Source organism: Callionymus lyra, chromosome 18, assembly GCF_982586985.1.
Source record: "Callionymus lyra chromosome 18, fCalLyr1.hap1.1, whole genome shotgun sequence".
Classification (NCBI taxonomy): Eukaryota; Metazoa; Chordata; class Actinopteri; order Syngnathiformes; family Callionymidae; genus Callionymus; species Callionymus lyra.
The window spans coordinates 19,293,472-19,318,035 of NC_141835.1; the positions used below are offsets into that span (position 1 = coordinate 19,293,472).

The following is a 24,564-nucleotide window of genomic DNA, read 5'->3' on the forward strand; positions in this document are numbered from 1 at the left end:
TCAAATAATTACAAAATATAAGCTAACAAAAATCTATGTAAGAAATAAGAAAAAATCTTTCTCACCTGATTCTTGAAGTAAGGTATAATGGTGCCTCTGGTTGCCTGGAGAACAATCAGCTCAGAGTTCGTCTCAGAATCAAAAAGGCTTTCTGACCACCAGTCCACGCCAAGGGTCACGTGCACCAAGTTGTTAGGGGTTTCCTCTGTTCCGAGGAACACCGACCCCTCCCCAGCCTCGTACGTGGTGGTGGACAAGAAAGACACAGACACAGTATTGAGTTTAAGAGAAATAATGCTCGTTTAGTGATTTATGCCAAAGTCAGAGACAAGAACTTACGTGATCACGGGCGCTAGCAAGCAGAGAGATCTATCGCAGACGTCTTCGAATGCCAGAACGCAAAGATCAGACAAAATGGTGGATCTTTATAGTAGAATATTCAGGTTAACGCCTCTAGTCAAATGTGAATGTAGGATTGGTCAGTGACTCTAAACACTTGATTCTAAGATGGCCGTCGCACGTGATCGTAGTGGAAATTTACCAAAAGTTGTTGTTCTCAAGAATCTGTTCCCAGCGACTTGTGTCCTTCAGAGGGGATTCTCAAACGGGTGTCCAGACGTCCTGGAATCTGGGATTGTTTAATCTTTCTGTGTGTGTGAGAGTTTGTGACCTCGGCCTTTGAGTTTGGTTTAAGTGAATGCAATGCAAGAAAATGATTATTTATAAGAATTAAATTTGAAAGATTATCAGTTAATCAAGTGACTATTTGAAATGTGTGTTAAATGTATGATTGATTACAGTAAAGTTGTCATTTCCTTACAGTTGGTAAAATAAGATTTATATTTGAAAAACTGCTATTCTTTGAGATGCTTTGAATATATTCAGTTGCGAATTAAGTAAAAAAAATATATTATTATTATTATTTTTTAATGTATTCTGGTCGAGGTAAAAGATAGGATTGTGACAACACCCTCGCATTAATACGTAATTAAAAGATAGATAGGAGATTACGTTCTTTTCGCAGTTCCGCATTACGTAGCCACGTGACCTGTGACGACACGTTGTTCCGCCTCATCCTGCTTGTTGACTTGGAAACCAGAGCAGCGTCTTCAGTGTTCAACGCAGTCGAGGAATCACTGCCCAGGTAGTCTTAACAAATGAATATTAATTTGTCGAAACACATCTGTAACTATGTCTGTGTGATGCTACACGTTGTTACAGGAGACTTAAAATGCAAACGAAGAGCCATAACTTGTAGTTATAAACACAGGACATGCAGCTATTATCCTTTAGCAAGCTAACATTTTAACCACCGTTTTTACTTTGCGTTTAAAATGTAATAGAATCAGTCTTATGTTATCCAAAACTGTGTATTAAGGGTTTCGACTGCAGTTTAAGAGCAGATGATACGCAAATATAAAGTGTGGCGCAGTGAAGAGTTTCTGTTTGGGATTTTAAGAGTTCGCTCCACAGTCCTGATACAACAGATCTACTGTGACTCTAGTCTGCGTGTGTTTATGTATTTCAGTTTCTCTGCATTAGAGAAGATAGGAAAGACTCTAGCAGTGTGTTAATGATTCTATGAAAGTATGAATGAAATGTATATCATTTATATCTTAGATGAATTTGTACCACATTGTGTGCATTATTTATCTTTTTATTTTAACTTGTATTTTCAGGTAACCGGAATTTTCCACTCAGTATGAGAGTGATTATTAGTAAGAATGCATGTGGGTAAGTAAATGTTTCTATATTTTATATGTTTTTGTGTTACTTAAGTATTTTTTTCAGGGTTTTTTTTTTATTTCAAACGAAAGTTGACTAAAAAGTCATGTTTATTTTATGTTATAATAATAATTTGGGTGAAGTACTCTCTAAACATATGTAATTACTTTGGTGGAGTTTTTTTAATTTATTAATATTTGGTTGATTATTGAGATCGTGAATTTAATTTCAAATGGTATTAAAAAACACTTATCTGAAGTTGGAGGGATCCTTTTTCTACCACTCTAATTTTGAACATGCCTTCCGCCATTCCACAGGTACGAGGGATGAGCGGGAGAAGCCTGAAGAACGATTTTTAAAGAAGTACACCTCATCTGAGAAAAAGTCAAAGAAGAAGAGTAAAATAATCAAAGAGTCTGTTGCGGTAAGTTTTTCTTTCTGGTGATCTTCTGTTTCTATTCAGTTCAAATGAAAAGAAATCGATACAAAAAGAGTGAATGGAATCACAGTTGGCTAATGAATCTGCTAATACTTGTGGAAGAATGCTATGTAACAATGCTTATTTACTCAATTTTACTATATTTACTATAGTATATTGGACAACTACCATTATATTTAGTACCACTACGTATAGTATAGTAAAGAAAGCCTAAGAAAGATGTATTAAATGGTATTTTTCTGATTCTGAAGATTCTACATAATAAAAAGCATAATAAATATGCGTCACAAAGTTTAAGAGGTTAATTTAGGTCTATCACCCTCACAAATAAGAGCAATAGATTTAATTTTCAAAGAAAAAGCTGAATAATAAAAACATTGTTTACACGTGCTCTCATCCTTGTAGCTTGAAGATCTTAAAAAGAACTTTGAAAAGGAGGCAGAAGATAATGAGACCATCCTACAAAACACATATCAGCTGGAGCATGAAAGTCCACGCTTCATCAAAAACCAACGAAGAGAAAGGGAGGCTGCAGAAAGGGAAAACACTAACGACAATATACACAGCGTGGAAATTCATGCATTGAAACCAAAGAGTAAAAATAAGAGGCATCTTCCCTCACTTGCTGCAACTGAGAATGAGATATTTCAAGATAAGAGTGCAGTTATAACTAAAAGTGAAGAACGTTTTGAGTCAGAAACTGTTGCTCATCGGAGAGAAGTAAAACGAAAAAGCAAGAAGAGCAAAGAATCAAAGAAAGAAACTTCTGCGCTCGGATATTCGGAGGATCAACTTTTACAAGAATACCAGCAGCAGATTGAAGACAAGGAAGAAAAGACTGGTGCTAACATCAAGACGGATGATGAGGTTCATCTGAATAACGATGTCGGAAAGAAGAAAAAGAAGAAACTCAAGTCCTTGGGGGCAGAATCTGACATTGGGTGAGCACATAATTTTCATTTTATCATTTTTAACACTGTTGTTTAAATGACCTTGCTTTGCTAGTGAAGGAGATCAGGATCAGTTTGAGGATAAACCAAAATCCAAGGGAAGCAGGAAAACGCAAGGTAAGCTGGTGATCATTGTTCAGGGAAAAAAACAAACTCAAATTTATAATTTGAATATATTTACAGTTGTCACAGTGGATAGTAGTTCAGATAAACAGGAAGTACACGGGCCAGTCCTGGATGACAGCTTGGTGCTTGGAGTTTACATACATAGATCAGACCAGCTCAAGACAGACCCGCTCATCTCGCACCCTATGGTAAAGATCCATGTGGTAAATGACATCACCGGCCAGTACGTGAGGAAGGAAAACAGGTGAGTTTGAGAAGCACATTATTCAATATTTGTAACAATTAGTTACCATTTCAGAGGTTTCTTTTGTTGTTGTTTTTTTTACAGCAATCGACCTGTGTCGTCATTTTATGAGCAAGACAACGTGGATCACATTCTGCCGATCATGACGCAACCTTTCGATTTTAAAAAGAACAAGTCGGTCGTCCCAGAGTGGCAGGAGCAAATCATCTTCAATGAGCGCTTTGGACATTTTGTTCAACAGACAAGTGAAGATCCAAAAGTCGTGCTCTTTTTTGAGGTCTGTTCATTGTATTTAAAATGTTATCACATTTTACAGTGAAAATAAAAGTATACTCTTTTCAAAGATCTTGGACTTCATCTCCATGAAAGAGGCGAGAGCTAATCATGATAACATGCATGACGGAGGAGGATTTAAGAAGATTGCATGGGCTTTTCTAAAGGTATCACGATCACCTTTTGTCAATGCTATGTTATGATCTTTCTTTCATAGTTTTTTCTCTTCAATATTTAGCTTGTGGGAACGAATGGTGTTCTAAACATCGACAGTCAGGTTCGCCTTCAGCTCTTTTGCCCTCCGGTTCGAACCAAAAGACAAACAAATATAATTGAAGTGGTCGATTGGTGGAGAAATTATCCAAGAAAGAAATACTCTTCCACACTTTATCTAACAGTTAAAGGTATAAAACTACCTGAGCATGTAAGTTAATTCCTGTTCTTACATCAAAAATAAACAAATATACATGTAATATGAAGCATTATTTTTTATTTGACTCTCGTTGTTTACAGGTAGACCCAAGTATTCGATCTATGATGGCCCTGCAGGAGGAAAGAGGCAGCACATCTTACAGTGAGCTGCAGAATGAGGTGATTAAAAGAAGCTTGTCGCAGCCTCTGGACCACAAACCGGCAGTATTGAGATGGACGAGGCTGCCTGGACAGGTCAGTTCCTTCTTGGAGAGTTTGCCGGGCCCTTTGTTGGCTGGTGTTGTTGTAGAAACAGGAGAAGGAAGTTAGGAACCTTTGAGAAAGAGAAAATAACAGCATTTATGGATTTTAATATATAATATATGTTTTTTAATTAGAATTACTATGTCTTTGCTGTACCCCATGTTGTGTTTATATTTTTCTTCAGGTCAACATGATTCCAAACAAGCACATGCTGTCGTTCCGTGGCGGACAAATGGGATGTTTCACTGTTATGTTCTCTCACACTGGGACTTTACTAGCTGCTGCTTGTGCTGACAAAGATGCCTTCCCTGTTGTGGGTAGGAAGCATCCTAATTCTTATCTTTATATAATATCTATGCAACTTACATTTCCTGTTTACAAACATAATGGGGTGTTTTATTATTCCAGTGTATGAGATCCCTTCAGGCAAGGTGTTGGCTGCTTTTAGTGGCCACCTGAAAATTGTCTATAGTCTCTGCTGGTCCAGCGATGATGGAACTCTGTTGTCTGCCTCGTCAGATGGGACTGTCAGGTAAGAAAACATTACAAAGTTACAATTTGCTGTTTTTCGGTTGTGAGTCATGGTTAATAATGTTAAACATTGTTAAATATCAGATATATGGAAATCTAATATTTTTATAGAAGATCATGAAGTGTCTTCAAAAGCATTAATACTGCAAATCAGACAAAAGAATAATTTAGGCAAAACAAAAACAAATTTGGTCAAGTGATTCAGGCAACTCGACTAGAAACAAAAATCGGAATCTGATCTGGGAAAATGTGTTCCATAATCTAAAACAAACTAAATCAAAGTAACTACAAACTATGTTATTCTTAGGTTATTGCATTAAAAGTACATTTAAAACAATGATAATAAACCAAAGTACCTCAACCTCTGGTAAAACACCAAAAAGTATACAGTATAAATCGTTACAGATAGCCTAGTTCAATTGATGAATCAGGACTATAGTTTTTACACAGTTTAAAAAAAAAAAGAAATGTATTTTCAATCTATTCAATGTGTCATTGTCTTTTTTTTGTTGATTATAATAAGTGTTTATTTTAAATCTAATGTGTTGTGAATGGCAACATGTTCAGCAGTGGTTCAGCAAACTCACCACTAGATGTCACTAAAAATCAGCAAACAACTTTCTCATTTTACTAATATTGTCAAAGAAAGAGGAGCAGGTGGTTATTGGTAACACATACGTCCCACCATTTCTCGCCTCTACTGTGATGCTGTATAAGAATGTTCCATCTATTTCTAATACAGCGCCCGGTTTTATGCCCTTCAGGATATTGTCCTGTCAGTTTCTTTTTTTAAATGCTGTTTTTGCTTTTTCTTTAATTCAGAGAATGGAATGTTGAGAAGCTCCTCTCAACCTCACAGAAGATCCTTCCACATCCATCGTTTGTATACTCGGCTCAGTACCATCCAGCTGCCCATAACCTAGTGGTGACAGGAGGATATGACTCCCTGGTGCGAGTGTGGAAGATGGACGTGGATGATGTGAACGGACTGCTGCTGAAGGAGTTTGATGGTCACAGCAGTTTCATCAACACTATTTGTTTTGACGCTGAAGGTCTGTGACTTGTTTGTGAGTCTGTGCCTGTGTATTCTGAAATGTAATTTTAATATTTATTCCTACCTTGTGACAGGAAGCAGAATGTTCTCTGGTGACCACGCAGGTCAAATCCTCATTTGGAGGACAAGCTTTAAGAAGCACCAGCAGCCATGTAGTCTCTGGTGTATAGAAGAAGTATGTTTTACATTAATGTATCTTCATATGAGAAGGAGTATTTAATTAGACTGTTTGCTGTCTTCACAGAATATGTCTGAGCTCAAAGGAATCTCCATTACCATGCTTCAGATCCACCCAAACGGTCGGTGTCTGCTCATTCATGCTAAAGATAGCATCCTGAGGATGATGGATTTAAGAATGTAAGTTGTTTTTTTTGTACAAACAGATGTTGCAGTTTTCAGCATGTCTCATGAAATTCATTAAAAGATGCTGAAAACAATGATCTGAAATGAAGGGAAAAGCATATTTTGGCCGATTCTCAAGGAAAATCAATCTCAATTCATGGTGTACATACACATGAGTTTTTCACTGATCTAATAAGAAAACAGGTTATTTGAAGACTTAAATTGAGTTAAAATGTACAGTATATCTACCTTTTTTTATCCATCCCAACGGAACAGCATGATAATAAATTAAACCAGAAGAAAACTATGAAGTATTTCCCTTTTCCATATAATTGCTTTTTTTTTTAGCAGATTAAACAAATAGAAAATGTGTGAGAACTAACTGTTTTTTTTTGTTATTTATGTCCTTTCATGTCATTTCAGAAATGAAATGTAACATTAAACTTTTTTGAATGGTCTGATGAAGCTTCATGAAGCAGTGTCATTAATTTCAGAGTTCAATAGATGGCGGTCTCTGCTTTTTAAACAACTGCTGTAATAAAACATCATTTTTAAACTGATGGCGCCACCTACTTATATCTAAACAACATGACACTGATTCATGAAGCTCCATCAGCCCATCACTAGTTTCTACTTAAGGATTTTACACAGCAGATGCACTCATTGGCAGACAGTCAGCCACAGGATGTTTTTAGTAAACCATGCATTGATTGTCTAAAAATGTTCTCATTCCAATTTAAGATGTATCCTTCCTGATTCATATCATACCCCAGACTTATTGGCACCCAAAGTAATATCCATGGAAAAGTGTAATTCAATACGTTCTCTCTTTATTTGACCATCTTGCAGTAAAGCTGTGAAGAAGTACATCGGGACCACAAACTACAAGGAAAGTATCTACAGTACTTTCACATCGTGCGGCAGTTTCATCTTCTCAGGCAGTGAGGATGGAATGGCCTATGTTTGGAATACAGAGACAGGTATGATAATGTTTGTTCTACCAACCTGGCTCTTAATGACTGAGGCATCATGTGGACTTTCATTATAGATACAAACATAAGACATCAAACATATGAGGCAAAATATAATGGCAAACATTTTAATATTTTTTAATTATTATATGTATCATTATATAGAAAAAAAAACCTAAATTGATAATTATGTTAAAGGTCTAGATAGTTGCTCAAAGTAGCAACTCTTCACTCTTGTTTCCATTAAGAGCGAGTACAGTGCTTTCAAGGGTTGCATTTAGAATCCCTTATTAGTCCCGCGAGGGGAAATTCAGCCATTCACACATACTGATGGGAGTAGGCATGCACACTTGCGCCAAGTTCACCATCAGGAGCAATCAGGGTGAAGTGTCTTGCTCAGGGACACAACGACACAAGCTTGTCTGGAGCTGGGATTGAACCTGCAACCTTTTGGACTGCAGGCAACCACTCTACCATCTGAGCTATGTCATTTACAGACATTTACAGTTTAAATAATGCTGCATAATGCTGCATAAGACAAGAGAATATTAGGCCGCAGTGAATCACAATGAGCGACGTTGGCAAGGAAAAACGGTCTAAATGAAGGCAGAAACCTTTAGCAGAACCAGACTCAGCGTGACTGGGAGGCAGAAGAGACAAGGAATGAAGAGAAGGAGTAAAAGGGAAGTCTAGTGAAGGGCAGGAGCGTCCATAGAGGATAGTTCCATTCATATGAAACTCCATTGAAATGGTTGATTATAAATACATATATAGACAATAGTTTCTTCATTATTTTCATGGACCGACCTTTAGATAAGAAGAGCAAAAATAAAAAGGCATGCCCTGCAAAAACCAAACATTGAGTCATGTCAAAAGTCGTTTGCTAATTTGACTTTGTAGAAAATACTATATTTTTTTCCCAAAATAAAACGTCCAGACAATGATAATCATTAGTTTAGATTTATTTATTTTTTTCTGTGTGGCCAAGTATCATCAGTCATCTGGTTAGGAACCACTGGTCTAAATAATAAAAAATAATAAATCAGTAGCGTGTCCACTCTTGCCACAAGATGGTTTCAATTATCCGTTTCCAAACTGTTGTTATCTGTTAGTGAATGTATTTTAAAAACATTTGTTAAACTCTTGTTTACCTTCATAAGTTCACTGCTGTCTCTCCAGGTGACCACGTGGCACTGTACTCTGAACTATGTTACTCAGCACCTCTTTGTGGCGTTTCATTTCATCCTCACGAGAACATGGTTGCCTTTTGTGCGTTCAGCCAAGGCCAGCCTATCCATGTGTATCTTCATGACCGCAAAGGTAAAACGACAATCTAATACAACAATATTAGAACATGGAGGTCTGCTATGGCTTCTATTTTTGGTGCACATGCTTAAACAAAGCTCCTGCTCATGCTCTGCCCACACAGCATCACAACTGCAGGTGCAAAAATCCGCTACATGTAGATCAGCCTCCGTGGATACCAAAACTGTCAGTAGCATGGCTGGCATCGCCACGCTTCAAGAAGCACCTGCAGACTTGGATCAGTCTTTTCAGACAGAAAGACTTGGGAGGAGTGTCAAGCAGCAACTGGATTCACTCTTTGTGAGTTTTCCCTGAAATCTGATCTTACAAAACAACATCTAGATCTGTGATTGTTCCTTTTTTTTTGTTGGTGTTTTTAGACGGGGTGTCGAAGGTCTTCTACGCTAGCATGCGAGCCAGGTGATTTACATGCATAATTCAATTGTTCACAAAGTTAGTCTAGATCAGTGGAGTCAAACTCAATCAAGGGGCCAAAATCTTTTAGCAAGGACTAAAACTAAAAATTCAAAAGTGTCATATCATCAAGTTATCTTAAGACTCTTTACAGTTTAAGCACAACTATATTGTAGAAAAGTAAAAACAGATCCCAGTAAATCAACAATTGGTGAATCACAGTGTGACAAGGAAAAACCTCCTTTTAAAAGGAAGAAACCTTGAATAGAACCAGGCTCTGAGTTGTTGACATCCATCATCTTTGTTCCTTATCTTAGCTTAATCACTGGTAAATTATCAAAAAATATATATTTGCGACCAAACCATCTGAAGGTCGTCTAGAGATTTCCCAACGTAACGTTTGGAAAAATATCTGTTTTAACCCCATCAGGTCATATCGGCGACATCCTGGTCCCAGACTTGAGTTCGGTGAGTACTCAGATGAACCAGCTTGGTTCAGAAGTTACATTTTACACAAACATACACACGTTCTTATCAATTTAAAGAAGTATTCAGACAACATTGCACTATTTATTGACATGATTTTACTTGCAAGAACCAGCTTTCATAATAATCTTTTAGCGTTCAAGTGAGACTGCCGGCTTGAAAGACTTTGAAAAATAGAGAAACTCATTTGAGACATATTGAAGGTGAAAGTTCTCCACGGATCAGAGAGGACAACTAAGAAATTGAAAAGAAGTGCAACGTTTACTTATCGCTGTTACCATGGTGATAAAAGCAAAACTATTATATAACAGCTTTTAATTGTTTTATGCTGCAGTCTTGAATCAGAAATTTGAATTAATATCTACGAGACATTGAGACATTGACATTATTTTAGCCACTTCTACTCTTCATCATCCTACAACTTTTAAAAAAGTGTCTTCATTGCACCGTTTCTTTTGTGTCTTTCAGATAAGATTACCATTCATTTCTTCAAACTCGACACCCCAGCGCTCAAGGTCTCTTTCTGGGCATTTTTCTACCCAGGTATCTCAACACGACAGAAACGGTGAGTGGCTCAATGAGTGTCATCTCTGTGTGAGTCGATCATTTACTACAGGGGAGCAGAGTTCTATGCTGTCTTGTACACAAATTACAACATCTCCTGAGGCCTTTCATAATAAAAGGTAAATGCGCTCCAAAACGAAGAAGTCACTTCCTAAATGATTTTACAGCACTTATTGAGTTCCATATGTAATAGAAAGTCTACCTCTTAAAACAACAAAGAGTTTCCTTAGCATTTAAGTCAAATTGTATGGTCCATTTTTTTGTGTGCTTTTTTCATTTTATTACATTTTGTTAGAGAGTTCCTGTTGTATGTTCTTGTTTTTCACTTAATTAGAGCAGAATTTAGTTCAATGAGCAACTAATGTGTTGATTTAAGTGTCTCTTAAACTGATCCTCTATTGTATCATCAGTATGTGTCTGTTTGTACAAAACTCTTGAAATGAAAAAATGAAATACTTACTCTTGAAATACTTACATAAAAAAATGTGATTAAGCCCCGCCCACTGAAAACACTTCATTTTTCTGGAGATGAAATCTTTTTTACCATAATCACACCCACTCTGCTGTGGCCGAGCATCAAGGTTTGTCACATCGCGTCATCAATCCCAGATGTCTCCAAAGGACTCGTTGTATAATCAAAGCGTGCGTGATTACAGCTGGCTCGAGGAGGAGTGAAAACATTATTATGTCATAATGGGTTTCACTTTCGTAACCTCTTGTTTGCTGAGATTTCAGGCGGGGGAGAACTTTATAAAGTAATAAGTACAAAACATGGTCATGATGAGGGACTTACTGCATCTTGAAGAGGAAAGACTTCAACATTTAAAACATGTGAGTTAGTCAGGAGAGTTGGTTTTTCACATTAGTTGCCCTTGAAGCCTTTTAACAAGTTGTTCTATGATTGACTCCATACCTCGTTTGTATCGTTTCACAATTTGTGAAATTTTGTAATCTTTTGTATCTTCCTTTTTGTTTCAGATGACTTTGGTTCAGGACTTCGACATCCTAAACAATCCAGCTTAAAGGTACCAATGATTTGTCCTTCTATTGATCCAACAAATCAAATGAATAACAACTGTCTACAGTTACATTTCAAATCATGAGTCTATTTATGTTTTTCAAATCTTTTGCTGATTGTTTTGACTCAAATGTGTTTCACTTTGTGAAATGTTCACATTTGTAATCTCGTTTCTCAAACCTGTACTTCCTCCTCATTGCTATGATTTTAGAGATGAATTCCTCATTTGTAATTTCTAGTATCAGAAAGTATTGTTATTGATTTTCAATCTTTAAACATTTTAAAATACTATATAATGCAGATTCCAAATGAAGATGCTTACCTGTAATTGGTTTACTGTCTCCTGTCAGATTCATTCAAACGACCTCACATCAGATCCGGATCTTGTTCAGCAAATAGTGAGTATCAACGTCGCTTGCATCCCTCCCTGGTCCCCTGGTGACATATCCTTCTTCCTCGTGATTCTTCGCCAGGTGGTCTCGCGCCAGGAATACACAGCTTGTCGCTCAGATGAGCTGACGTTGCGATGCGGTGATGTCATCCAAGTGCTCTACAAAGACAATGAGAAATGGTGGTTCGGGCGTCTGAACACTGGATTACAAGGATATTTCTTGGCTTCTAACGTGGAGCTACAGGGTGAGTGGCTTCATTTTGTTTGGAAAAAATCCTTATTGGATGTTACTGATCTCATGTTGCTGTAGGTGAAGGTCTGCATGAGTGGACCTCTGACAGGGCGTGTCCCACAAGGATGAGGAGACCAAACAGTCCTGAAGCACAAACGGCGAAAGACATTGTTGAAACAAAGGTAGGTTTTCCTTTCTCGCCTAAACCGTCTACTGTTATAGTTCAGTTTCAGTTCAAAATTCAATAAAAAATTTAACTCATACAACATACTCAAACTAAACTACATGATTGACATTTTAACAATAGTGACATTTACATAAAACACCCCGTAGGGCTCAATTATAACACAATCTTTTTAAACAGAGCTTTTTTTCTTCAGCAATAAGAATAATAAGACAATTCTTGAAACCAAACAACTATCGGAGATCAGGAATCATGTAGGTGGTAAAGGCCTCTAGGAAGAGAAAAATAGAAAAACACAAACACAACAAATAAAGAATGCGAATAAAACTCTGACTGGAAGGAAAAGCACAGGTCAGGGGTGACCGAACTGTTTTTCGAAGAGGGCTGCAATAAATGAAGTGGAAGCCAGATATGATGACATCATACTGAGAGTCTCATTTAGAAGTTCAAGATATAAAGACCTTAAAAATGTTTTCGCTATTTTCAAATTAGCTTTGAAGTGTAATAAATCTAGAAGGCTGTGAACATGGCTGGCACAAGTACTGAGTTCAAAGGTGTTTTTTTAGTGTCAAAACCAATACAATTGATATTTGAAAGCATCTATTTCCACATAAGACCCACTTCAATGTTCCTTCCAGAAAGACCACCTGCATAATGTGTATAGGTTTGCATCGTCTGACTGATGGACCAGACTCTAGTGCAGGCTACATCTAAACCAGCATCAATATGAACCTTTCCTACCGTAATTTCCCGAAGGAGATCTCCAGAGGGATTAATAAAGTCTAAACTAATGTTAATTTTGTGATCCATGAAGATGCTTAAGGGTTTCATATTAGATCAGAATTAGAATAAATTGGATAAAATGAAAAGATAGTGATTGAGTTTGGCACCGTCATTACTGCTTCTAATGTGGTCACAGTTTCTACAAGGATATTTACTGTTTTCTTACAGTATATATATTAAGTTAGAAAACCTACTGATGGTTCCGTGCACACACTTCTGGACCAGAGGAGAGAAAACCTTTTTAAGTTTTTAATGTGTACAGTATATATTTTTAACTGTGTATTGTTTTGTTGTTTAAGTGCTTTGTAACCCTGGTCTGCAAGAGGCGCTTAACAAATAAAACGTACTTACTTTACTATATATTGATTGATTTAAAAGTCAAAATGTTGCCGAAATAATCATGTTTAAGTCAACAGTATACAAAATATATTTTCCAAAAACTCATGCCTGGGATATATACATTTAAATCATGTGCCTGTCTTTTTCATTTAGTAATGTATATGTATTTAACTCCATTCAAGGTGTCGGCTGCTGTTGTTTCTGAGATCGACCAGGAGGGGACAGATGTCAGGTTCGTAAAATGCTTAAGTCATGTCTGACTTTTGTTTCTCCACTTCCCTTCTGTTAAATTAAATACTTACTTTTACTTTTTATTTTATTTTATTTTAGAGTGAAAAAGAAGAAGAAGCCTCAAACAACATCGACAGGAGTGAGACTGACACGTCGGCCACTTCCAAAGATCCCAAGTCAAGAGATTTAAACACACATTTTCAACTTTTGTTTCATGTATTCAGTTTTCTTTGTGCTTTTTTAAAATCTATCTACGAGATAATTTGTTTTCTAGTCTGATAAGAGATTTTATTCGTTCAATGAAAATGTCTATAGAGAGTATTTATATATATATAGCTGAAAACCTTTTGTGTATTTTTATTTCCTGATAAAAAATGTAAATATTGTATAGCCTTGCTTGATGGACTACATGGTTGTATGTTCAGATAAAAGTAGTCAAGTAACATTTTGTACATTAATCAAGTGTATACATTAAGATATTCCCGACCAAAGTGTTGTATGAAGGGAGCAGTTCAACTATTTTTCTAAATGCTTATTGAAATGATTTTTGCAGGTAGTTGATAGAACAATGTATTGTCATTTCTATGTATTTTTCATAACAAGGAGTATTTTAAAATAAAAGTATGGATTATTTATCAAATTGAGGGCATCATTTTTTCTTTTGGCTGAGAAATAACCTCTGGGTCACAGATAATAAAAGATAAAGTAAACAAGAGATGATAATAAAGTCTTATGGTTTAAAGCTTGAGTTGGGAAAATATTGCTGTCGAATATTGTAGGCGGATCTTAGATTCTTGACGATTATTGGTGGTACGATGAATACTATTCGATTTCACAAATTGAATGCTTTATAATATATATTATATTATGTTTACAAGTTTAGCTTTTTAACTTGATTTACTACTTACCTCTAAGGATCTTAAAATATAATGCTTAAAGCAACAGGCTTTTTTAATTCATGTTTTATGTCCTCAAATTTCCTAATAACTTTTTTTGTATGTATATATCTTGTATTATATCAAAGTTAGTCAAGGCTAAGCCGTGGAGGTGACAGTCACGAGGCAGGAGGCTCTGGTGGGCACAGGGGCGACAGGAAACTGGGTCATTTCCCAAAGATCCTGATCAGCCAGACCCGCGGCAAGGAAAGACACCATCTTATCCAGGAAGGAGGTCCAAGCAGGCGTTAAGGACGAGCATGTTAGCAGGACAGTAGGGGTGCAGCTACAGGACTGACAAGGTGGGACAGCGCACTGCAGCACAGGATCACCTGGACTAACATCTTCCAGGCAGACCCAGACATGTCTAGAGAAAGAGTGAAACACCCTGGTGTCTTTTTAGCTCTGGAAGATCGGCTCTAGATCATCCCCTCAGCTGCAGCGGGTGCTATAGTTATAGCCATGACCAGGTGCTTAATGCAATTGCTAAGAGCTACTTTCACACAGCATCAGACAAAAAATTGCAACAACAAATCTCTGTCCAGATATGATCATTACCTTTGAGGCTTCAAGGCATCTGATTTTACTGGGGACTTATTAGAAACTGGTGAAGGATTGCAGGAAGAGAGGCTGGAGAACCATCTATCAGCCTATAGAAGTCTGATGCAGAGCCTTTGCAGGATGTTCCTGAATCCTTTGGCCTATATAAGAACAGCAAAAAAGAGGGTCATTCAATACACAACCGGAGAAACAGGAGGCTTTGTCTGGAATTGATCAACCCTGTATGACTCAAAACACCCAATGACCCCAGGATGCATCACTGAGGATTCGTTCCTTGTATTGAATTCTCGACCTTAGAAATTATTGTGAAAAAAGTTAAATAAGTCTGTATATTTTAAGTTTGTTCGTAGCGGCTATCCACTGCAGGAACAAGTTTATCTTCATGGAAACACGTTGCAAGTGTCAGTGAGCATGCGCAAGATTTAAGATAATAGCCTTCTGCTCAAAACAAGCCTAAAATAAATAGATTTGTTAATTTTTTTTCAGAAAAATTTCTAAATTCGGGGCTTCAATACAAAAGGTACATGACAGACAAGCACTATGGAGGTAATTGGATGTTTTAAATGTCATTTTGAACAAAGATCAAGGCAATTGAGTATCGGTCGCTACATTAGCATGAACATACATTTTTGTCTATAATTCTAAAAAGGAACGGATAACTGAAAAAATCCCAACCCTTAGTCCACATGAGGGTGAGTAGAAAATTAGTGAATTTGAATTTTTGGTGATTACTTTAACTCACCCGGGAATGGTGCAGCTGACCTGGTTTGCTAATATGACTCAGATGTTTTGTTATTTAACATTAAGTGGGAGATTATAACACAAGATAGTGATTTTTCTCTCACTTGTACATCAACTGGTGAGATTATGTCGCAGCCACGCATTGAAAAAAGCCAGGTGCGATCAAACCACCCACGCTTGCAATACCACTTTGAAATCAAATTGATTCGGAAAGTCGAGTTAAAAGCAGCGAAATAGTGACTCATACGGTAAAGCTAATCTCTCCCATCACCATCTACTGTCACCGGTGATGTCACGTTTATATAAGGTACCTCAAATACCTGCAATCTGCTCCAGTCCTGTATTCTCTGTGCTTGTCCTCAGATGACTTGCCATTTTCTTCTGGGCCAGAAACAACAATCTTTCTTCTTATTTATTTGTACTTTTTTTTTTTTAAACGACTTGCCAGGAGACTTAATTGGAGGATCCTCACTGCGATAAAAGTCCCAGTTGCTGTTATGTAAGATGTCCAAGTCCAGGTTTCCGCGGAGCGGGGAATACACACACGCACACACACACACACAGACACACACACACACACACACACACACACACACACACACACACACACACACACACACACACACACACACACACACACACACACACACACACACACACACACACACACACACACACACACACACACACACACACACACACACACACACACACACACACACACACACAAAGAGAGTCAGTGTGTTGGCCAATATGTCGGCCCACACTGGTTTAAAATAGCTCTGCATCCTCTCTGGTCTTTACCATGACATTTGTGATGGTCTTATATAACTGGTACCTCCTGAACTTCTCTTTCCTTCCTGGTAGCATCCTTTCCTCACAACGTCTGTGCTCGGATTTGGGAAGAAAGTTTTCTGAATACACTTCATGAAGAAATTAAAATAATTATATACTGGATATATTGCCTATATATTATATAGAGGCTTATAAAATATAGCAGCAATTCTATACAATTTAGCTTCTAAGAAAGTAAGTTAGTGAGAAAGTAATTTTTATTTATATAGCGAAGAACAAGGTCATGGCCGGGGGAAATACCTAGAAGTTCTGATACAGTTATACTGGCTGATTCATGGACCGTCCAAATGAGTCTTTCAGGGTTTTCAACATTAAAATTCAACAGTCCATCAGGTAATCCATAGATATTAGGGATAACTTGAGATAAATACATGCAGGCCACTTATGCGGCAGGATTCTGGACATTTTTGGTTCTGTTCATTGCAAACAAATCATGAAACAACATATCTTATAGGGTAAGACGCCATCCCCCACCTGGCTACATGCTTCTGGCGAATGGTGGGTATTCTTGTTTTTGAGACCCCCATTTGCCTTCTTACACCCTAAAAGGATCCAGTGAATGGTCCGGTCCAGCAGCCGAAGCAAGATCGAAAAACCCTTCGGTTTGATGTAAGGCATTTTTAGGTAACAAGGACAAGTGATAAGATTTATGACTGGTGAGGCACTGACTTCTCTGGAGTTAGATTTACAACTGGAGGAAGTGAAAAGAGCATCTTATTTATCAAACTGGTGATATCTCATCATCATCCCTCTTTCAATGAATCTTACAACACAAACATATACACAAGATATCAAGGTTGTCTATCAAAACGACAAGATAATAGTTAAGACCAAAAATAGTAGTAATACATTTTATTTGTTGTATTGTGATGTTTACATCAAACTCAAAGGGTTACACAGTAATAACAAGACATATCATGATACAATATAAAACCAGGATATTGGTTAAAACAATAAAATATATCATTTAACATAATAAACAAGCAGTTAAAGCAATACATGTATGTAACGGTAAAAAGGGTAGTGTCACTGAAAATGATTTTTTTTTTTTACAGTGACATGGCACAGGATGAAAAATATCTGGTCTCTGTTTATGACAGTATTACTATCTACTTCTACTGCAACAAATAAGGCGTCATTAATCTCCTTTTTAATATCCTTTCTGATCACATCACCATCGTGTTCAAATATATCATCCTGTATTCTTTTTGACAACACAGTGTATGTTTATTGATCTATCATCGCTACTATGAAATGCTAGCTGCTGTTTGGCTAAGAAACAGGTTGCATTGATGAGGTTCAATAAAATGTGTATCTTACCTTAGCATTGTAGATGCTAATGTTGAGTAGAAACAATCCTCGAATTTCAAAAAGTTTTTAAAGAAATCTGTTCATAGAGTTAGTCGAGACACCCCAAGATGAGAATAAAGGCAAGGAAAGCAATAAAGGCTGTTTATTGCAGGACAGAAACACAGACTTTTCTTTTGTAACACTCTGTTTGAAAACAACAGCAACAATTCTCCAAATACTTATGCTGTATAACAAATATTTCTGTAAACCTTTATTGATGAATTTCTGAAGAACAGAAATAGACACAAAAACTTATTTTTTCAGTCACAAGTTTTAATTCTTCTTCAAAACAAACAGGTCTTCACGGGTCATGGTTGAAACATCTTCACAGTGAAGAATAAAACAAATAACCAAAAATTAGGGGAAAAAAATGTACTTCACAAATAGAAACACAAAGAACACACAACTGACCAGGGGCAAACACTTGGGAAATTAAAGCACAGTGTGTCAGAAATCTCGCACTTCTGCACTTACACTTCATATTTTGAGTACAGTAAGTACTCAGTAAGTGCGGCTACATTGACTAGTGTGAAAATTTAGTGCGCAATGTGCACTCAATTGGCACACTCAAATGGCCAGAAAATTGAGTGTGGATCGATGGAAACTTTCCACACTTAATGGCCGCCATCTTGGTGAAGTAGATGACGCTAAACGGACGCTAAACAAAGCTCTTAAACAATCAAAACAGTACCCAATAAAATATATACTTAAAAGGTCAAGACAACACCGAGACCAACACAGGAGTCTCAGAGAATCAAGAAAAAGCCTGCACGAATAAAAATCTTCAGATTTTTCTTGACATTTTTTATTTTGTACATTTAATTTACAATTATTATTGAAATTGTCCTCAACAAAAACTTTTGTCTTTCACTGTCTGTTTTCTCATTTCTGCTAAGGTAATATGGTCCTCATCGTTGTGTAGTTAACATATGTTTAGCTGCTCTAGGGGTTATTTGTAGTGATGGTCTGATGAAACTTCATGAAGCAGTGTCATTATTTTCAAAGTCCACTAGATGGCGGTCTCTGCACTATTTTCCTTGTGTTCTAGTGAAACATCACATCATTTTTAAAGTGATGGCGCCACCTACTGACCTCTAAACAACATGACACTGCTTCATGAAGCTTCATCAGCCCATCACTAGTTATTGGTGTCCTATTGCACAACCTGAACAACAGGTGGCAGCAGACATATTTGAGCCTTTTCTCCCTTCTCCTGCGAGTCTGCATTGGCGCCACACTTAAGCTGACTTCCCATCTGTTGTTAGGGATTAAAGCCTTTATATTTAAAACCATGTAGACATTGCACTTCAAGAGGTAATTACCATGTACACTACACTTTGTAATGTACAGCAACCTGTGGTTTCATTTAAAAAGCTCACACATAGGTTCCGGCAGGGAAAGGAGTTAGCATTGATTTCTAAATTGAATAGCCGTGTCATAATTATTTCTTTGAAATGAGCTTAGTATTATATTTTGAACCAAACAACATCAACAATGCTATCATTGGGACTATGGAGTAAAAAAGTACAAAAACATACCATTGGTCTGGTGAGTGGTCATCAACTTCGCGACCTCCGGTACTGTGCCAGGGGAAACACAAAAAAAAACGAGGAAGGGTCGACTAAAACTGGTGGAAATGGGCGAAAAGTCCAAGTTCAGCAACTCTTCGGTGGAGAAGCACAAGCTACAGCTATTTTGTGTTTGCCGCAAGGAAAAAAAAAGGTATTAAATAATATAATTATAATAAATATACATTTTATATATTGAATCAATTTAGGTAAATTAAATCGACAAATAAAAACTATTGTAAAATGTAATGCACTTGACCTAATACTGTGCCAAAATATTGGATGCGACTATCAATAGATTTGAACTTGACACGTCTTTCGATTAGTCTTAAAAATCCTCGTCGGCAAAGGTTTTGCTGAAACGATAAAGAACATTCAGATCAGGAAGTGATCAGAATGCATTGGAGTCTGTGACCTCCATGATCATGTTACATGATTCACCCGGTACATATGTTCCTTGACAGGTTTAAACATCTCCTTCCATCACAGCAGCTACAACGAAAGCGTGTGGGAGGTGCATGTGGGCAGTGAGTATCCTCATTATGACTCATCATGATGAAGCTCAAGAGCTGGCAACCGCGAATGCATAAAACCTTGAAGTTGAATCTTTTCTATTTTGTCTTCATGTGTGTCTATGCCTGCGAGATTCAGCAGCCCTTTGTCCGCCTCTACACACATACAAGCAGCACTGGCTCCTACACAGAAAAAAAACAGACACGGACGATAAAAAGTTTGTAGCCGCCCACGCACACCAACTCACACACACAGCCGTATGAAGCAACGACACAGCACTGGAAAAAGAGAAGGCGATGAATGTTAGCGTGTTAATGTGCGCTGCTAAAAACTGTGAGCTCAGAACCGAAGGCTGTTTCTGCAGAGTCCAGTCGAAATGAGGCGTTTTTTCTCTTCTGATCATCGGCGTACAGTCGGTGGGAGGATGAATGACAGGGTTTCAGTGACAGCATGAGTAACTTCTTAGATGACATTTTTTTAATTGTAGTCCAGACACTTATGCTTGAAGACATTCTAATGAAAGAATATGGAACAAAAACATTCAATGGAGCCGAGGTTAACAATGCAGGCTGAATACAGGATTTTTTTTCTCGGTGAGAAACAAATAAAACCTAATTGAGGTAATTGATTCTCTCTTTCTCTGCTCGTCCACAGACAATAAAGGATGCGTTGGATATGAAATCGATCAAGAATTATGAGCTCTTTATAATATAGGGGAGACTGTAGCGGGATTTAAAAGCAACGCATATTTTGGTGCTTCATTTCAGTTTGCTGATGTTTTTCTAATGAAAACATTAATCTAAAATGTGGAAAAGTACTGATGTGAAGTATCTGCAGTGGCCCTGAGGGGAAAGTGACGATTACAACAAAAAAAAACAAGCTTAGATTTGGTGCGCTGGTTGGTGATGGTGGTTCGTTCTTGGTGAGTATGCAGAATTCTGCCTCAACGATACGTAAATATCTTGACAAATTAACTTTTTTAATATCATAATTTTCCACCTATCAAGAGATCCATCCAGTAAACAACCAGTCAATCAATTATAATTGTAACTTTTTTGTTCTTGTGATTTGAATTTAGTTACATTTAATTTTTGAAATTGGGATGCGACCTTCAAGACCAGCGTATGCATCCCCGTTCTTTAAATGTGATGTTTCAAGCGCAGCATATTTTGTCACTCATGGCTAATTAGGATCAATTGTTGCAGCAAACACACAAATTGACATTTAACCGTATCGTGTCCTCAAACTGGAGACGGTTTGATCTCTCCCCAGTAAGTCACCAGAAAACTCCCGGTGGCAGTGGAACTGGCACATGAATTAACTATTCATGACGATGCTATCTCTCCTCGACTCTCTCTCTGGCCTCGTTCTTAATGTTCTAATTAATAAGGCCTTAAATAGACGGACGGACCTACATTGCCGACACAATGACACGCTATGTTCCATTTAACACGCACACAGATGGCACCTCGGGCTCGCCTTCTGCTATGTCACAGATCTACAGAACGTGTTTTGTTTTTTTTTCTCCTGATTATAAAGGAGCAACAGGATTTACACGACCTTTTGCCAAGATTCTTCAACGGCTTCCAGAAGGAATGGAGAGCAGATCAATGTCACACCTCAGGCACGCTCACATGAAGGACTCGAAGTGATAGTTCAGCCAAAATTCAAACTTGACTCCCCCTTAACCTACTCGCCCACATGTCCACTAAGGCTTGGGATTATAATGTTTTTTAGAGTTTTAGACAAAAATTTATGTTCATTTTAATATAGTTACTGGAGCTCAGTTGTCTTCATCTTCCAAAAAGACACTTAAAAACATCCAAATACCTCCACAGTGCTCGTCTTTAACGTAAATCTTGTATTGAAGCATCGACAAGAGGAATTGTTACGATGAAAACTTTAAAAAATATATATTTTGAATTTGTTTGTTTAACAGATGCTGCTGGGCTGGGTGCTAGGCCAAAATCCTACACAGACAGGAAGTAGTCCAGGTAAATATTGGGAGCACTTCCTGTGAAGACAATAGACTTGAAACACTCCCCATATTTGTCAGATAATAAAAATAAATACAAGATGGACGTTACAGACACCCACTAAGTGTTTATTTTTTTTGAAGAAGATGAAGACAACTAAGCTCCAGTCGCTTCATCAAAATGGAAAAATATATTTTTGCCGATAACTCTAAAAAGGAACGGCTTAATCTGAAAATAATCCCAACACTTAGCCCACATGAGGGTGAGTTGGATAAACTATCACTTTAAAAGGATTCTATGCCTTTCTAACCTCATGGCTTACATATAAAATGTTGTTGATTTTTGTTTTGTGTAAGTGCCACAAAAATTGTTGATTGTTTATTAACTGTCTTTTAGTCTGTTTGTCATTTCGAACATGTTGAACGTTTTGAAACGAATCTACCAAGAAATGAATTTTGAGATTTGATGTTTATTTTGGGGTAAAGGTTATTCATTATCTTGCAGCGCAAACACGTTTTCACACAGTTATTGAAATAGTCTTTTTTATTAACCAAAAAAAAAGTACCTTTAGTATAGTACGCTGCTACAAAACTTCTAATTTTACTCACAAGCATGCCTGAGTAGAATTTTTGTCTTAAAGCGTTCCGGAATACTTTTTTCTCTTGACAAAACATATCATGTAATTCACAGTATTTTATACAAAATACATGTGTACACATTAAGGATTACTGACATGGTAACACTTGTAGAACCATTGCAGAGACACAGCATTGCAAATATTTTTGAGGACAGCGTATAACTGTATTATGATATATTGTTGGTTTGCCTCAGAATTTAAGTGCAATATTCAAGTACATCATGTCTCTTATTTCATCACTACTTGTTTGTCACGAGGAAGGAAAACTATGGTCAACCTATTGTCAAATCTAGAAGACAAGAAAACAGACTCACAACTTGCTTATCTGCATTTTCTAGGTCTCCATGGAAACTAGGCACTTCAGAGAATCTGCTCTGTCAGTAAACCGTGACTGTTTCTCTGCATCAGTGAAATAACACAAGAGAAGGACATTTTCTTTCCTCCACAATTCTTATCTCATGATTAGACAGTTGATAACATGCCAAGATTAGAATGTGCTCAGCAGGTTTCTTTTGCTTCACTTGTCAAACGGTGAAAATGACAGCAATTATTATTGAAATGAAAAAAGGCGCGTCTTGTTTGACGCACTGATGTGCAAAATGAACAAATGTCTCTTTTTTAAGACTCGTTATAAAGAATGAATCTCACACAATATATACATAAAGTTGATCTTCTTTAAATATGCCTCTAATTCCATCATCCTGTAAACCCTCGTCCAGAAACTACACACATAATCTCGAGTTATCCTTTGTAACGGCTGCTTTTTTTCATGACCAACAGATCCACAGCACCTCCACTCTCACACTACACAAATCCTGTCTTCAGGGTTGTGTGCTGAGCCCCCTTCTGTTCACCTGCACCACTAACAACTCGAGCTGTTGTATAGTGAAGTTGAAGAGATGATTGAAATACAACCCTTCACACAGACACGCAAAACTATGGACAATTTCCTCAAGTTCCCAATTAACCTCTGTATTTTTTTGGACTGTGGGAGGAAACCGGAGTGCCCGGAGTAAACCCACGCAACACGGGGAGAACATACAAACTCCAAACAGAAAGTTGGCTCCCCTCCATCCTGGAAGCAAACCAGCAACCTTCTTGCTGTCAGGCAATTGCCCCGGTTTGTATTTAGCTTTATTCTATTAGTTAGCTACTTAGCTTTTCGTTTTTATTATTAATTTATTTTCTGTCAAGCCATCGGGTGTCAGGAACAATTTTCACTCTTTTCTCACTGAGTGGGAAACTAATCCCCCACAGTGAGACCCACTTCTCACCATATTAATCCAGTATACAATGTAGAAGTGTATAAAAGGATTAACTGTGTAAAAGGTTGTTCTCTTCCCTTGTGTCTGTTTTGTTAAGATAAGAATTGCTGAAGTTTTAAACATTTATAAATATGATTTTCATGCAGAATTGACAATGGGACAAGGATAATATGACTTCATGTATTTGTGTGATCTGTTTCCTTTGGATTTAGAACTTCTTTTTTTTTAAACGCGCCTTTACAATTACATGGCTCCTGTTCGCTACTGCTGATAAGAAGTACAGCAGCTCTAGAAAGCAGAAACCTGCCTTTGAAATCCTTGCGTTATCTCTGGGTCAAGGTGACCCGAAGGCTCAAATAAAAAAATGTTTTTGTAGTCGTTCAATCGTATTTGCTTCAACAAATTAAATAGATCTATAAGAACATTGGAATTATGCCGATCCAGTTTAACCCCCAAATTGAATAAACACAATAATGTTTTTAATCAAATGCTCTGATCTATGATTTGGATGAGGGCTGCAGGAATAAGATTAGTTTTCTCCACAGGATATCTGTAAGCAATTGGGATGCTAGTCAGGTGTAAAGCCACTGCTCAGACATGCTGGAGGGGTTACATCTCACTCTGGGTCAGAGAACATCTCAGTATTCATGGTATGAGGAGGACGTTTCTTGTGAATGAAAAGCCTCCTCCTAACGGATGTTTAGTGATGTTTATCATTACTTAATCTGAAACTTCTGCTTCTGTATTCCAGCAAAATACACGTGAAACAAGAAGTGTGGACTTGCTATCTGTTCCTGCGGGTTCTACCGTTCCATTTCCGACACGACAATCCATACTTATCCATGGAATTATAAAATTAAAAGGAAGAATAAAGTCAACACTACAG

The 24,564-nt window shown here is 37.3% G+C and overlaps 1 protein-coding gene and 1 long non-coding RNA gene across 3 annotated transcripts; one reads left to right on the forward strand and one right to left on the reverse strand.

Moving 5' to 3' along the window:
- Positions 1–851: 851 nt before the first annotated feature.
- ahi1 (Abelson helper integration site 1) lies at positions 852–13,890 on the forward strand. 2 transcript variants are annotated; one of them, XM_087780018.1, is made up of 27 exons: positions 852–1,144; positions 1,680–1,734; positions 2,043–2,149; positions 2,570–3,105; positions 3,170–3,231; positions 3,298–3,484; positions 3,569–3,761; positions 3,829–3,924; positions 3,996–4,181; positions 4,271–4,423; positions 4,617–4,749; positions 4,841–4,964; positions 5,786–6,015; positions 6,092–6,192; positions 6,262–6,374; positions 7,209–7,339; positions 8,510–8,650; positions 8,760–8,935; positions 9,016–9,055; positions 9,480–9,517; positions 10,004–10,100; positions 11,078–11,124; positions 11,468–11,515; positions 11,591–11,753; positions 11,819–11,922; positions 13,229–13,278; positions 13,377–13,890. In XM_087780018.1, the coding sequence occupies exons 2-27, from the start codon at positions 1,725–1,727 to the stop codon at positions 13,465–13,467; spliced, it is 3,357 nt and encodes a 1,118-aa protein (XP_087636144.1). In that variant the 5' UTR covers positions 852–1,144; positions 1,680–1,724; the 3' UTR covers positions 13,468–13,890. The 2 variants fall into 2 exon arrangements, with proteins under 2 accessions (XP_087636144.1, XP_087636145.1); XM_087780019.1 differs by lacking the exons at positions 852–1,144; positions 1,680–1,734; positions 2,043–2,149 and having other exon boundaries at positions 2,929–3,105; positions 3,175–3,231.
- Positions 4,443–6,111, reverse strand: LOC148060858 (uncharacterized). Its single transcript, XR_015709285.1, has 3 exons — positions 6,082–6,111; positions 4,888–4,957; positions 4,443–4,502 (listed from the first exon to the last, which is right to left on the reverse strand). It is a non-coding gene; the product is annotated as an uncharacterized LOC148060858 (long non-coding RNA).
- Positions 13,891–24,564: the final 10,674 nt, after the last annotated feature.